The 17219-nt window shown below is 44.4% G+C and overlaps 1 protein-coding gene across 1 annotated transcript in view; it reads right to left on the reverse strand.

Annotated features, from left to right (window-relative positions):
- The window catches only part of SLC16A2 (solute carrier family 16 member 2), a 105997-nt gene that overhangs the window by 9504 nt on the left and 79274 nt on the right, over positions 1 to 17219 (reverse strand). Inside the window, exon 2 of the mRNA XM_065411128.1 lies at positions 10975 to 11119. Within this exon, the coding sequence (XP_065267200.1) occupies positions 10975 to 11119 (145 nt within the window). The remainder of the gene's footprint in view (positions 1 to 10974; positions 11120 to 17219) is intronic.

Here is a 17219-nt window from a genome sequence, read left to right on the forward strand (position 1 = left end):
AAAAAACCAAAAAAAACCATCCTCTAAAATAAAAACCAACAACCATGATTTAATCCCTCACTGGGTTATCAATATTTATGATGAAAGGAAACAGTAACAGCACAGGGCAAAAATTCCATTTCTAAAACACACTGGTGGAGGAGAAACCATTTGACATGAAAGACTTTGATGCAGACATCGCATGATTATTTCACAATGCACATACTGGGTAGTGGAGGGAGGGGATGAGAAGGGAGAGATTGGTGACCCTGGTGGGAATAAAGTGCTCCCACGCTAACACATCTGGGTCTGATTCGAAGGTTGATCGCTCATTCCCTGGGCTCACAGCAATGCAGTGGTACTATGTAGGCTGCTCAGCCGTGGGGAAAGAGCAGTTCACGTGGCCCAGCAGCAGAGATCCTGCTGGCTGATATAGGAGCAATGATAACCCATCCTCTGTTCAAGGAAGATCACTGAAATGTAGGCCTAAGGGGAAGACAAGGGGTACAAGCTGGGTAGAAAAAGGGTGTCTCTCTCTCTCTCTAGGGAAATCTGTCCCTTCCAGAACACCTCCAAACCAAACAGCCCACAGAAGGGCAGAAGTTAGGGAGAGAAGGGTTGCTAGGTGAGGCCTGATCTATGGAAGGGAAAAGCTCCACTGGAATATTAAATGTTTCTGATTCTAATGTTTCCTGCCTTTGCTTAACAAAATCCAGCTAAGATTGAATAAAAAGAAGATTAAACACAGCCGATGTTTATCTCGTCTTGAGAGCCCATTAGAGCCGCAGCAGCCTCCCACTAATTAATAGTGTAACAATGCTTGTTGAAAGCCATAATTGAAAGTCTCCACTACTATTACTGCCACAATGTATGCCAGCTACTGGGCTAGAACAGGGAAGAAAACCCTGACAACACTGCTCTACAGCCAAAATGCTTCTGAAATAAATGTAGTCAAACTTTACTAATTCTGGGTCACTGAGAACAAAAATGATGCTTAAAATTGTTGATTGGCTCTAGTTTTCAAGATATGCTATTGGGTCAGTATATACGACCCTTGACTTGGGAATGGCAGAGGATAAGTGAGTTATAAAGGGAAGGGATCTCAATTTAAACCAGAAATGACTAAAATACATCTTTGACTGGATCTATGAATAAATCTATGACTGGGTTTGGACAGTACTTGCTTTTTAGGCAAAACAATGAATGATGCAATCTGAAGCTGGTATTGCGTCATACACGATATGAATTGCATCATGTTATTCCTAGAAGTCATGGATGATGCAATCATAACGAAGCTTACATCACTCTGCTGAACAAATTGCCCTATATCAGCTCTAGAAATCATACAGTGTCGTGCTCTCTTATTTGTCAGTGTTTGATTTTGCAAAGGGACACATTTCTGTTTAGCCAAAGTGAGCAGAGATGCCTCGTACTTGTGTGAACAGTGCAGATAACTTCTGCTATGTTTGTGGTGAAGTGACTTTTGCATCACAAAAGCGCAGTATAACCACTATGGTTAAGAAAGCCTATCACCTTTATTTTGGCTGCAAAATTGGAGATCAGGACAAGAGGTGGGCCCCACACATATGGTGCAACACTTGTGCAACAAATCTTCGCCAGTGGTTGAAGAGGAAAAGGAAATCTATGCCTTTTGCAGTGCCAATGATTTGGAGAGAGCCAACAGATCATACCAGCAATTGTTACTTCTGCATGGTGCCTCCAGTTGGGAAAGGTGTGTCAAAGAAGAAAAAGTGGACTGTGCATTATCCAAACATTCCATCAGCTATACGCCCAGTACCCCACGGAGAAGGACTGCCGGTTCCTGATGCACCAGAATCATTCTCACTTGAGTCAGATGAGGAAGAGGAAGAGGATGAAACTTCTGGTCCTGAACCATCAATGTCACAGGACCCACATTTTCTCCCATCCTCCTCCTCTGAACCACACCTCATAACACAAGGTGAACTGAATGACCTTGTCAGGGATTTGGAACTACCCAAGAGTAAGGCAGAGCTGTTGGGCTCCAGACTACAGCAGTGGAATCTCCTGGCAGGTGATGTTAGGGTTTCCATGTTCCGTGACCGTCAAAAGGATCTTGTCCCATTCTTCTTCATGGAAGGTGATCTTGTAGCCTGCAACAACATCGATGGTGTGATGGCAGCCCTCAACATCGTTCACCATCCAGATGAGTGGAGACTGTTCATTGATTCATCGAAGACGAGTCTTAAAGCTGTTTTACTGCATAATGGCAATGTTTTGCCATCAATTCCAGTTGATCATGCAGTCCATATGAAGGAAACCTAAGACAACATGAAACAACTTTTGAGGTGCATAAACTATGACCAACATCAGTGGCAGCTTTGTGGCGATTTGAAGGTTGTTGCTCTCTTGCTTGGTCTGCAGACTGGATACACAAAGTACTGCTGTTTTCTCTGCGAAAGGGATAGTCGTGCAAGAGATTCCCACTACATCAAGAAAGATTGGCCACTCCGACAGTCATTGGAGCCTGGGAGGAAAAGTGTTCAGCATCCACCACTTGTTGAATCAAGGAAGATTTTGTTACCACCCTTACACATCAAGCTGGGTCTGATGAAGAACTTTGTCAAGGCCATTGACAAAACACAAGCAGCTTTCAAGTACCTCAGTGGAAAATTTCCAAGGTTAAGTGAAGCTAAGATAAAGGAAGGTGTCTTTGTTGGTCCTCAGATTCGTGAACTTCTTCGAGATGATGCATTTGACCATGCACTGCGTGGCAAGGAAAAGACGGCATGGAAAGCCTTCCAGTTAGTGGCAATAAATTTTCTCGGAAACAACAAGGCAGACAACTACAGGTTGTTGGTGGAAAACCTCCTCAAGGGATACAAAAGCCTTGGTTGCAACATGTCACTAAAGTTACATTTTTCCACCGAACTGCGGAGCAGTGAGCGACGAGCACGGCGAGCGATTTCACCAGGACATTGCAACAATGGAGAAACGCTATCAGGGCAAATGGAGCCCATCAATGCTTGCATTCTATTGCTGGACAGTGACAAGAGATGCTCCATTTAATGAATACAAGAGACAAGCCAAGAAGCACCGAGTAGACACTGAATAGGACTAAACTATGTGCATAATAGTTTTTTGCCTTTTGTTTCATAATAAATTTTATTTATATAACCCTTTTGCTGATTTTTAAAGTGTTACATAAACAGGACAGGTGAAATATTATCATGTAAAGCAACCATAAACACATGAAAAGACCTAGGTTTACAATGTATGATTAAAACTCTACTATCTACACAATATACACAGACATAAAATGTAAAAACTTAAATATCTTAGAAACAGTAGCCAATCAGTTGTTTTAATTGTCATATTTGAATTCAGCACATCAAAATACATAATAAATAGCACATTTTATCTCTGAAGCAGACAACTTCTCAAAAATTGTAGACCAGTGCAATTAAGGCAACCTCCCAAAGCTTTTCTTTGAAATCACTGTTTATTTAACAGTTTTCATGTAGAACTCCCAATATTTCATGAGTATGTGGCCCCGGACAGAAATAGACTGCAAAATTAGGGACTAGGATTTCAAACACCTTAAAATTCAGGGATGTTTGGATCTGGCATTTTAGATCAGCCCAGGTAGGGGCATATGGAAAATTTGGATCCAGATGCTGAACCGCTACCACGTTCATAGGTGTTCAGAATTGGGATGCTAGTTCAGGCCCATCCCTAATGTTGAAACTCTTATCTCAGCACTGATATTTCGTTAGTGGGAACCAGAAAATGCAGAGGCCCATGGAAATGGGGGAGGAGGAAAAAAATGGGAACACAATGTTCCCTAAATGTTAATAAGTTCTGGTTCGAGGGATGGACCAAGGTTTGAGTCAATTCCTCTTTGATCCTATCCATCTGCCTGTCCCCTCTTTACCATCTGATTGTGAGGACTGTCCTCCCTCCTTCCCTCTTGTACAGCCCGAGAAACACATCACAGAATTAAAACTCATCCCAGTAACATTTCGGCTTGTTCAGCAAGGAGGTGTGATAGCAAGTGACTGGTACATTCATTCCCTAGGGCTGCTAAGGGGAAAGAGGAGTGGGTGTCTCTTTCCATGCAGAAAACAAAGATCTGCAAAAAGGGGAGGCTTGGGTCGGATTTATAAAAATCAACTCAATCCTGATTCTCCTCTCTGCTGTGAGTACCAAAACAAAGTGAAAACCACCCTAATACTGCACAGTTTTGTGCATTACAGTGTTTTTAAACACCTTTCTCTGAACTAACATAGGACACTGCCCACAGTCAAAGACATTGCCATAGAGAGTGATGGAAGCCCCCTCCCGCCCCCATTTTTTGGGGCATTTAAAACTGGCCTGGACAAAGCACAATAGGGAACAATTCTGCACGGATAGGCAGATGGTCTAGCAGCTCTTTACTGTTTCCAGTTTCTGTGATTCTACAGCAGACTGACCATTGGTCTGTTTCAGTGTAGTAACTGCAATATGTGCATATAATCTACAACATATGTCACCTGAAACTGTTTGGTGTGGCTATATTTAAAAAAATCCCCTTGTTATGGGAGGAAGCTGGAAGTTCCAAATTTCAGAACTGGACTTTACAATCCTGATGGAGCACATGGAAACTGCTAAGCTGCACCACTCTTCCCCTGACTTCTGTTAGACTTTGCCTAAGGCAGTCCAATAAAAAGGGCCCCCCTCCCTGCGACACAGCTGTAGAAGGCTTTGATTTTATCCTTATAAGATATTTGAAGGAATTTAAACCACCAGTGAGAAAGCAGGAAATATGCATTTCACCTTTGAAGTGCTCCTAATGGAAAGAATCTGTTTTTCTTTAAAAACCCCAAACTAAAAGCGGCCTAGTCTGAAGAGTTACTTTGCTTTGTACAAACATTTTATCGGTGAAGGAAAAAAAGTCTGAAACTTTTGTAGAAGTACTTGGGAGGAAAAGAAATGATGGGGTAAAATGCTGTCTCTCTCTGAAGCAATCCACAACTGCACTTCAGTTCTATTTATTCCACTGCCATGCATTCATATACAGCATTCCCCATAGGATTTATCAGGCTCTCTTCTCAAATAGCATAGTTTTATTTGAAATTTTTTTTAAACATGAAGTGAGATCATGGGGGGCAGGGGGAGGGCTCCCTTGGTGCAGGGTGCTACACAAGACATGGAAGACATTACACTGGAAATAGTGTACACATACACACACCAGAATATAAATAAATAGAATACAACATTTCCTGTAGGCTGGTCCTTCAGTGTTTTCCATATCAAGAGGCAGCAGCTCATCCTTTTAGAGCAGGAAGACCCGAGTTCTTGCTTTGCCACCACAAGGTAGTTTTGGGTAGCAAAGGTGCTTATGTTCCCAGAGAGAATCTCTGGGTATGTCTACACTGACAGAGTTACATCGCCGGCAGTTACATCATTGCTCAGAGAACGCTGAAGGGAAACCGCTGTTGTGTGTTCACAAGATCAGCTGCCTGTGCAATAGTGTGTTCACACTTGCTGCACTTGCATCGGTATTTGGGGTGGTGCACTCTGGGCAGCTATCCCACAGAGCACCTCTTTCTCTTCTGCCACTAAGAGTTGTGGGAAGGCGGAGGGGGTCACGGGGCATCCTGGGTCCTGTCCCAATGCTCCGTGATGCATTGCTTCGCATCCCAGCAATCCCCTTCCATCCGCATTTGGCGCCATCTTTCAATGGTTTGTGTACTGCACGCTCTGCATCTTTGGTCTGCAGGAATGGATCCCACACTGTTGATCAATATGCTGCTCGCTCTCACTAACACGTCACGAGTGGCAGTGGAGTTATTCCTTAAACTACAAAGGCAAGAGGAGTTCGACATTGATCTCGCTATGTGTAGTAGCTACGACACGAGATTGCTTGTGGCATTCACGGGGGTGCTGACCACAGTGGAACGCCACTTTTGGGCTCGGGAAACAAGCACTGAGTGGTGGGATCACATCGTCATGCACATCTGGGATCACAAGCAGCGGCTGCAGAACTTTCGGATGAGGAAAGCCACATACATGGGACTGTTTGATGAGCTCGCCCCAGCCCTGCAGCGTAAGGACACGAGAATGAGAACTGTCCTGTTGTTGTTGAAGTGTGTGGTGATTGCACTGTGGAAGCTGGCTACTCCAGACTGCTACTGATCAGTTGCTAACCAGTTTGGAGTGGGAAAGTCGACCATTGGATTCGTGTTGATGGAAGTGTGCAGGGCCATTAATCGCATCCTGGTCCAAAAGATCGTGACTCTGGGCAATGTGCAGGACTTTGTGGATAGCTTTGCATAAATGGGCTTCCCTAACTGCAGAGGGGCGACAGATGGCACGCATATTCCAATTCTGGCACCAGACCACCTAGCTACCGAGTACCTTAATCGGAAGGTGTATTTCTCTATGGTTCTCCAGGCGCTTGTGGATCACTGTGGGCATTTCAAAGACATTAACGCAGGCTGGTCTGGAAAGGTGCATGACACATGGATCTTTCGGAACACTGGTCTGTTCAGGAAGCTGCAAGCAGGGACTTTCTTCACGGACCAGACGATCACCATAGGGGAAGTCGGAATGCCCATTGTGATCGTGGGAGTCCCTGCATACCCCTTAATGCCATGGCTTATGAAGCCATACAGGGGGAACCTTGACAGTAGGAAGAAGCGGTTCAACAACAGGCTGAGCAAGTGCAGAATGACTGTTGAGTGTGCTTTTGGCTGTTTAAAGGCCCGCTGGCGCTGCCTATATGGGAGACTGGACCTGGCCCACGACAATATTCCTATGCTTATAACCGCATGCTGTATGCGCCATAATTTATGAAGGGAAGGGTGAAAGCTTCACTCAGGGCTGGACCATTGAGGCTCCGCGCCTGGAGGCTGAATTGAACAGACAGAGACCAGGGCTATTAGAGGGGCACAGCACAGGGCCATAAGGATCAGGAATGCCTTGAGGCAGCAATTTGAAGCTGAAAGCCACTAATATTTGTTGCTATGCTTGGGAGTGCAGTGCTTGTAATGCTAGGAGGTGACTGTTATTGATGCAGATGATACACTGTGAAGGTTTAAGAAAATTGCCTCTTGCTTTGCAGAGTTCTGTTTGCTTTCAATTAATGGAATAAAGATTGCTTTCAAATCAAAACAATTATTATTATTAAAAAACAACAACCGGAGGGGAGAGACAAACAAAAAAACACATCAGCACTGTCGGGGATGGGGGAAGGGAGGGTCCCAGGAGGAAGTGGGGTCCCAGGGTGGTTAAAGATTTGTGTATGTCCAGGTATCATATGCAACCTTGCCCTTTGGAGTACAGTGCAGCGGGTACTGTACTTCAGCAGGGCTAAACTGCAGAGGGACGGGTGTTGAGTATAGTGGGTACTGGGAGTCTGCAGGACTGGACTGTGACAGGGCAGGAGTGGAATGCAGAGGGTACAGACTGGAGTCAGGAGGTTGATAAGTGTGTTGGCGGTGTCTGGGGGGTGCATGGGAAAGAGTTTGCGACAGCGGCTGCAAGGGAGGGCAGGCGCGGAACTGTTCGGTTTGCAGTGCTAGTAGCGCCTGGAGCGTGTCCACTTAGTGCTCCATAACATTTAAGAGCCGCTCCGTGGCTTTGTTCTGGCGCACCGCAGTCTTTCGGTCCCTTTTCTCGCTGTACCACCACTCCTTCAATTCTTGTTTTTCAGCCACGGAGTGCATTGTGACTTCACGCAGAAACTCCTTTCTTTAGTTTTTTGTGGCTTCTTTCTAATTCTGCGCAGCCGTTCAGCCAGCGATAAAGAGGGAGGCTGGGCTCCCCAGGCCATATCTATGAAGCCAAAATGCTACATTTTACAGAAGCAGTATTGTTTGCAACACACAGACCACAGATTCAGTGATTTAAAAACACAGCTAGTATTCACGTACCTGTCACTAACTGGCTGACCCCAGGCAAGCACACATGAGCCACAAGACCCCCAAAATGGTGAGTAACCACGGGGGCAGGGGAAATCAGTGTCCCAGGACCGTACTGTACACTGGGCACATGGCTCTTGGGGAGAGCCAGCACTGTAGGGAGGGCCTTATAATCATTACTGTCCCTACATTTTCCATAGGCTGCGTTCATTATGGAAGATATTCCGCTGCTGAGGGTGAGCAGGGAATCAAGGGAGGGTCTTCTCCACGACTGCAGCTTCTGCCCTGGTCCTTATGCGGCTCGCCTGTGTGCAGTAATGATCCCCTCCTCCAGTGACGGCAGGGTAGCACGGGAAAGATACCCTTAATGGGGAAGAAACAAAGCAGCTCTGCCAAAGAACATGCGGCAGCGGATTGCCCAGTATCTCTACGAAAGTTTCGTGGAGATCTCTGAGGCAGATTTCCATGAAGTGAGGGAGTCAATCAACAGCCTGTTCCGCCGCTCAGACTAGGCATGTGGTGGTATGCGCATCATACAGACACAAGCCTGCTTTCTGCAACCCTCCTGCCCCCAACAACTCGCTTCAGCGTTTCCCCAAATCAAAGCCACTAACCAAGGGCCTCCTCTCCTGTTTGTGCTTTGCCAAGCTCTGACCGTTGTGACTGGCTAGCCTCCTCCGGGGTAGAGGAGAGATCCTGGCTGCATGCATCTCTGATCTCCGAGTTGTCCTCTGCCTCTGGGTCCCCCTCCACATCCTTGTCCAAGTTTTCCTCCTCCTGACTCGGTCCACTCTCGACCGACATGCAAGCCACTGAAGTATCCACAATGGCCTTCGCAGTGGAGGTGGGGTCACCACCAAGTATCGTGTCCAACTCTTTGTAGAACCAGCAGCTTGTGGGCGCAGCACTGGAGGGGTAGTTTGCCTCCTGCGCCTTGTGGTAGGTATTTCACAGCTCCTTCACTTTGACCCTGCATTGCAGTGTGTCCTGGTCATGGCCCCTTTCTGTCATGCATTGTGAAATCTGTCTGTAGGTATCATAATTCCTATGGCGGGAGCGCAGCTGGAACTGGACAGCCTCCTCTCCCCAAATGCTGATGAGGTCCAGCAGCTCGGCATTGCTCCAAGCGGGGGATTGCCTGGTGCGTGGAGCAGACATGGTCACTTGGAAAAATGCGCTGAGACCACTGCATGAGTCACCGAGCAAACAGGAAGGGGACTTTCAAAATTCCTAAGGAATTTAAGGAGTGGGGCTCATGATTGGTCACCTGAGGGCAGGGCTGTAGAGTTCAAACCGATGACCAGAGAGGCGAGAACAGGCATTGTGGGACACCTCCCGGAGGCCAACTGCAGTGCTGTAATAGACCAGGGTCTCTACACTGGCACCGTGGCGCTGTAGCCCCGGAGCAGAAAGTTGTCGAGGTGGAGTTTTTATTTATTTAAACACAGCTCTGCAACTGCGCAATTTCTGCACACTAAGTGGCTTGGCAGTGTGTACACCTTGGGAGTTACAGCGCTCAAAGCTGCTTTACTGCGCAGAAACTTGCCAGCGTAGACAAGGTCTCTATTAGAACAGGCTCTATGACACACTAAGAAGCAGTTCCGATTCCACACAGTAGAGGGTACATGCACATACAGGAGCATGCTAGTAGAAAACCAAGTTATGGGCAGGATTTGGGGAATATCAACAAATGGGTAAAATTCAGGCCAAAATTCCTCAATGCACTGATCTGGGACCAACCAGCCACTGAACTTTTGGCAACATGTGGTGCCTCGACTCCATCGTCTGGTGCTGTTTAGGAAGCCAGTAATGCACGCCTCCACTTATACATTCAATGTCTAGCTGAACAGCACCTTGATGTTCAGCTAGACATCAAGATTGTGGGGCATAATTTCCCATGGAGAGCTCTCTCCTCTTTTTAAAATGTCTGTTTCAAGGGTCTCCTTGGGGAGACCACTGGGGCCCTTTCCCATGCCAAAGCAGAAAGGAGACTGAAGAGTTGGGCATAAAAGCAGCTGCTCTGAGCCTCAGCTATCTTCATTGCCCCCTCCTGTCAAGGGTTCCCACTTGGGGAGTGGTGAAATGGAATGCTGCAGACAAGTCACCTCCTTTCACAGAAGTATGGTTTTAAACAGTTACGGGGAGTGTTTTAATTAAAACTAAACAATTTTCAAATGGGTTTGTTTTAATATATAATCAATTTCTCTCTCACACACAAACAAACAAACTGAAAATCTGTGATGCTGAAGCAGTATAATGTACCATCATAGCCTGCTAAACATTTTTATAATGTTAATGAAATTGTGTCCTGACAGAAAACCACAGAAGTTAAAAAGCGCCAAAAAAATTAATAACACTACTGTATTTTTTAAAGCAGCATGTTGCAGACACAAAGACATTCCAACGGACTAATATGTTCTGCTTCAAAACACATTTACATTCCTGATTTTCCTTCTACTGCAGATAGCCAAAAAACCCATGCAAATTAAGTTTGTGATTCCATTGTGACTGGTGATAAAAAGACAGGCTTCAGTCTCTATACATCTCCAGTTTATTATGCTCCACTGGAAGCTATTCACTTCAGCCATACTTGGGTCAGGTTTGATTTTAAACGTTAATTCACTTTTAGTATCTAAGGTCATTTTTTTTTAAATATGATTTTGAATCGGACTGGGTCCCCTTTAAACTGATTGTGACAGTACCTCAGGTTCTATCACCGTGTGTGGAGGTGCAAAGCTGTTCTGCTGACACTCTGCAAATCAGACCAGAAGGTCTCAAATTCCAATTCAGGAGCATAAAAGGCTGAGAACTCTGATAGAGGAGAGATATAGGAGCAGACCTGCAGGGAGAAACCCTGGGCACGGCCAAGTTCTAAAGAAATTCAGGATAAGGTGTGTCTCCTTAAGACAAAGATAAAGAAAAACTTCAGGAAGGGGGATGAAATTTGAACAGCAACTCACTGTGTGCAGGCAGGCTGTGGCAAGCGCAGGGAGAGCGCCCTCTTCCACTACACCTGATCCTTGCCAAAAGGCAGCAATAAACTAGCACCGGATTTGTCAAAAACAAGCTTGCCAGAAAGTTACATGCCACCTCAAGCAAGTTTCAGCCTTACTTTGTAAAAGAGCTGGAAAGGAGTCCAATAAAAGCGATGGCTGCCCCCGAGGCTGCTGTCGTCCTGCAGCCAATCCGGTCAGTGAAGATACTCACAATAGGCGAGCAGAAGAAAATCATCCCCATGGCCAGGGCTCCAACCAGCGCTAGGGAGAGAAACAAAGGGAGGTGAAGATCAGCAACTGCTATGGAAACAATATGCCAATGAAAGAGAGACCAAAGCAGATGACAGTGGTGGGGGGAGGATTTTATTGGTAGTCTCAGTAGAGTGGCCCATCTCCATTGCACAGCCAGCCAATCCTTGCACTACTCTCTCAAGAGACAGTCTCTTCTGGCCATAGCTGAGGCATGCTAGCCTGGCATGTACAGAACTTTGCACTGTCACGGACCTCATTGTACCTATTGTGTGGACAGAACAAGTAGGTGTTTGTGTGAGGGAGGTGTGCCTAGCTTTATGCTATATCCACCTCTGCTGGGTTTATGTATTCTAGTAAGGCAACCCAGATTCTGCTCCATTTTTCTAGCTTGTCCTATAGTCACCATACTGAGGTCTTCACTGCTATGATTTCTGTCCGTAAGATATTCTGGACTGGTAAGAAAAACATGTAGACCCAGGAGAGAACATGAGATCTTCCTAGTCTCTGACACTTATGGGCTTGATATCCTGAGGTACTAAGCACCCTCAACTCCTAGGAACCTTGCTGAAGGCAGAGGGCTTTCAGCCCTATATTTTAGCTACAATTACTATCCATCAATACTCATTTTCCTAAAGGGCCAGAGATTTCTAAACTTCCCTGCAGGACATAAGGGTTTTCTGATGTCATTGCGGGTGGCTTTTCATTGCAATGTTCTTTCCTACTCCAGCAACAATATGTACCCTACATAAAACAACTGAGAGATATTAATTGCAGCAAACATCAATTTTCTAAACAACATAAGCTAGTAAATAATTAAATGACACTCAAATTACATGTCAACCAGAAACAAAAAACAGAAAAATGGCAAAACTTAAGAGAACAAGATCTGAGCCCCACCAAGAGATGTTGGCTTGGTCCAAGAGTAATAAAATAGAACACACACGGTCTGGGGCTGTGCTCACTGACAAATCTCTTGCCAGTGTTTTGTTCCAAGGAATGCACGTTGTTTTGGACAAGGCGATGTACATTACCTGCACAAAGCCATATTAGATGCGTGAACAAGACCATTATCACAAAACAAATCCAACGCCCCTGATTTCATAGGAAAGACTTTTGTCAGGGATATGATCTAAAGCCCACTGGAGTCAATGGGCATTTTTCCAGTGACTTCAGTACACTTTGGACCAGGACCATGATGACCTAGGATTTAACACTGCCTCACATTCCCTGTTGGAAGGCCTTTTATTTTCCATCTTTCTTTACACAAATCTGGAGGAAACTACTATTTTTTTTAAAAGGTTTTGCTGCTGAAAAAGATTTTGGGCCTGTCGGGCTTGATGTCTTTAAAGGTCTCTTTAAACCCATTCTTTCCTTAAAAGAGAAGATATAGAAAGGTAACATATTAAAAAAAAATCCTCCATCCACAAATGGTGAGGAGAACCACACAAGAAATACACTGCAGAATACATTAACCCTTGCGTGAAAAGGTCTCCTGTCTGGAGCACAGAGTTCTGAGGAAAGAAGGAAGAGAATATAGAAACTGCCACTCTGGCACAAATCAACAGCCACTGGATAATGCACATAACTGTATAATATTTACAATCCTTGGTCGGGGGAGGGGAGTTTCTTTTGGACCTCAGCTGATGATTAGCTTATGCATAAGGATTGAAAGCAGTTGGCATTTTATTCTAGGTAGTGTAAACGCAGACGGCTGCTCTTATTTATAGAATTACCTATCAAAAGAAGTATAATGGGATACAAAATTAGTCACAATCAGGTTGGTATTATATGTCTTAGTCCATAAAACAACAAGGCTGCGAAATAAAGCACTCAAAAAGAGCAAAATAATTTTAATTTAGGACACCTTATGAATATGAACTATGAGAGTCTTTATTTACATAATCACATGCTATTCTTTCTGCAGCACCTCAACATTCAGGTCAGATGGTGTGCAATGAGCTAAACAGCTGTTCAAAACAGACCTAACAAATTGTACTTTTAATTGCTGACCATGTGGTCTCCTTTCCAGTAGTCTCTACACCAACCCCTGCCTCATTCATTAGCCAACCTGTATAATGAATGAGACAGGGGTCCGGGGGGGGGGGGGGGGGGAGGAAGAAGATACAATGTACAATTATGTAATTAAAGACAACAGGCCAGCTCTTCAGCTGGTGTAAATTTGTGTAGCTCAATTTCCTTCAATGCACTTAACACCAGTTTACACCAGCTAAGGAGATCTAGTAGCTGCACAAAGGGGCAAACTTAAGGTTGTGCGGACAACACTGGCATTTTCTGACTTCTGAGTGCTTAACTTTGTATTGTTAATATTTTTAAATGGAATTTCTTAAGTGTTTTTAAGAGAAAATAAATAATTTCCACAACGCTGAACTGTAGTATTTGATCAACAGCCGTAGAATGATCTTTCCTGAGCACCACAGGAATTCAGTAAGTGCACAGTTTTGAGTACCTTCTATATACCCATATCTGAATGCAGGGTAGTATCCATTAGCATGATAGCATGCAGCAATATAGGTCTTAAAACTACTGAAAGATCTCTTATAAATCACCGTGGTTTGCACTGGTGGAAATAAGCTTCTTTATGGCAGCTTCCAGAGTCATGTACTTCTGGGCAGCAGACTCCACAGTGCAACTTTTAAGACTGTAACACTGACCACTGAACAAGAAACTTTCCCTACACAAGTGGTCCCAGTTACACTCCAAGCCAAACTTCAGCAAGTATTCAGCATGTAAGGATTTGCTTGCACCTGCAGTGAGGGCTCTGCAAATCTTTTCACCCCAGCATACAACTGAACCCAAAGAAGTACAATACAACTGGTCCTTCTATAACTGTGAGAGCTTCCAAAAATAACCAGGTCCCTTACAAAAAGAAAGTTAAAGATAGCCCCTCCCCCCCCCAACAATCCCCTCCTCTTTCCTAAAAAGCTCGACACAAAGAGGCACTCTCAGGCCTGAGAACAGCTGGCCTTTTCAAATTAATTATAGCTTTTCAAGAACCACTTTATTCAAAAAAGTGTTCTGACAATAAATTGAGATGGAGGAAAAATCCTTTAAGGGAAGAATAACTGAGGCACAGCAGGAGTTCTCCAAGACTCACTTCAGCCTGAAAATACTCCCATCTGGCACTGGAACAAAACAAAATTAAAAAAAGAGAGAGAGCGAAGGAGAGACCTCCCTCTATAGCCAATATTCTTGGCTATAAACAAGGTGCACAGTGTAACGAAAGTACTTCTAATAGGATTAGACGGCATCATTCCAAAGAGCCATCCAAACAAAAAGGGTGGGGGGCCAGAGGGGAAGAGCCAGAATGAAAAAGGCTCATTAAATTGGAGAATATATTTCTGGAAATGTTCCCTCTATTTAAGCCAAGCCAGTAAAACATTTGACTGTCCCATCATGTTTGAAGTTTGCTGAGTATTGTGGTTATTATGGGAAATGAATCTGAGAAACATGGAAATGCAAGCAGAAAACCAGGTATTACATTTAAATAGGCCAGATTCTGATCTCAATTACTCCAGATTTATACATGCGTAACTGGTATAAAAATCCTGCCCAAAATTCAGACTCACATGGGTAGTTCAAAACAAACCTCAACCAGGAGAATCAGCAGCCTCAGCTTTGAAGTTCTAAAAATTGTAACTTGTGAAGGGGGGCATTGTTTAACTAAAATTTATACTAGATTTGTAACAAAAAATTCCCCTACTCTATTATTCCACCTTAGAGAAACTGCTTACCACACGCAGTAGGGAAAAAAATAGTGTTCTGGCATAACAGTGAGATAAAATAGGTAATAATAATAATTAACACATCCAGGGTGCGTTTTGTTTTCAAAGTGCTTTACAAATATTAACTAGGTAATGCTTACAACGTCCCTGTGAAGCAGGGAAGCGTTGTTGCTATCTCAATTCCACAGGCATGGAATGTGAGGGAGAGACTGGTTAAGTGCCTTGTCCAAGATCACAATGACACCCCTGGGAGTAGAACAGAAGTTGCTGGCTCCCAATCTTGAGGCCTATTTAATGCTGGTTTGTGTTTAACACCAAATGAGGATAGGGACAAGTGGATTAATGGTTAACTTATATTTTACAGTCACAGGATTGGTATGCACAGGAGCGTAGAAGTAGAGCAGAGCCCTCCATTTCAATAGGCAACGACTGAATTGAAGATGGCTATTGGGTCCAACAACCAAGGCGGTTTTGCCTTGTTAATTTCAGCAAGAGGTCAGAGGATAGTCACGGTGAAAGGTCAAAGATGATGGAAAAAAATAGTTAAAAAAAAAAAATGTCCAGCACATTGTTTAGTAACATAACTGTTAGTATGCCACTAGACCAGCTCTTGTGCTGTGTTTGTATCTGTCCATTGTCATTACTGCACGAGCTAAAGCAGAACGGACCGTTGGAAAGCCATCTTAACTCTCCACAATGGAATTAAGCTTCTCGTGGAGTCTTAGCTGTTCTGGTGCTCTGGGTCACCGCAGCCTAGAAATGCTGATCTCTAGGGACCAGTGCAGCACTATTAACAGGAAATTCATCCTGCACTTCAGTGGGAACTAGACTGGGATCTATTAGTCTGCTGTACGGGCCAGGATTTCACTTGGCAGCTCTCAAGAATCTTAGTGAATTTAGAACTTGATCCAAACCCCCCCTGAAGTCAATAGGAGTCTTGCTTTTGACTTTAGTGGGTTTTGGATTAGGCCTTTAGTTCTTACCCCACCCCCAGAATCCATCGGGTAATATATGTAAAATAAACACAATCCTCAGGACACTAATGGAATCTTATCAACAACATACCATGTTCCAGTGGAGCATGATGTATGTTGTACAAAAACTGGACAAAACCCAATTTAAAGCTAGATTGGAATTTATTTAAGTATTGTGCAAAATCTGGACAGGAATTGGGTTAAGACTGGATCAGTCTCAAGGCCTTTCAGGCTCAAACATTTACTGGAATAAATGGTAAATGGGTTTATTTTGGAGTCAGCCTTTGGAGAGAAGAAAGACCTGACTGGTGGGCATTCAGAATCTTCCAAGTCCAACAGACACGCTGTGAGCATCTGAAAACAAGACTGATATTACCAAAGTGTGCGCGCGAAGGCAGTGGAGAGAACAGTGCTCTACTGACAGGCAGAACCTTGTAAGCTGTCGTGTCCCTGCAAAGCCCCCTGTGTGACATGGGACATGCTTTATGGGAATACAAAGGTAATTTCAATATATTAAGAAGTTTTCATTTGTGTCTCTTGGCCTTTCAAATGCAATGGAATAGATACAAAAGAGCTGAAACGGAGTGTTCAATGCACATGGACGCAAGTTCATTAAACAAAGGATCCTGACAGTTTCTAGTCTGATCCCCAACACCGCATGAGAACGAGGCCTAGCATGTGTTTTCCTGATGAAAATTTTTGGTCAAAATCTGCCCCTTACCCAGCCAAAAGGATGCCTTTGCAACCAATACAAAAATTCTCTCTCAAAAAATTAAACCAATGAAATGATCTTTTGGGGACCGACTCACATTTTTAACATGTGGGCTTGGCAATTCTGCAGCTGGTAGAGTCAGCAACCAACATATTGTCACGTTCTAATTGCTGGCTATGAGTTTGATGCATCTGGTATCAAATTACACGCAAAGCAAATCACGTCTGTACGCTCTTACTCAACCTTCACAATAGTCTCCACCTGAGGATAATAAATCAGCAGCCACGTGGGGGGCGACTTTCACTGAAAAGAGTACCAAAGGCTGAATTCTTTTAAAAGTTACCTCGCTAAAGATGCCTGCTGCTTTGTCCAAGCCTGCAGGTTAATGACTGGCAAAAATCACCTGCAGGGGGAAGAGAACAGCAGCAAGACTGTGGATAGCTGATTGTGCTGTGATTTGCCCTCACAGGCAGCCCCAAACTTTCTCCACAGCAGGTGGGATGTTCTTAGATTGATGCTCAGGGTGTTTGGTGGGTAAATCACAGCGCGCCTAGATGAGATCTCTCCCGAATATGGAGCTGGAGAAGGAACACGCGGGGATATCCTCCAACAATCTGGAGAGTGGGCAGCATTACAGAACACTGCAGTGGAAACAGTCCCACCAGCGGCCCTCTGCATTT

This window comes from Emys orbicularis, chromosome 9 (genome assembly GCF_028017835.1).
Source record: "Emys orbicularis isolate rEmyOrb1 chromosome 9, rEmyOrb1.hap1, whole genome shotgun sequence".
NCBI lineage: Eukaryota > Metazoa > Chordata > Testudines > Emydidae > Emys > Emys orbicularis.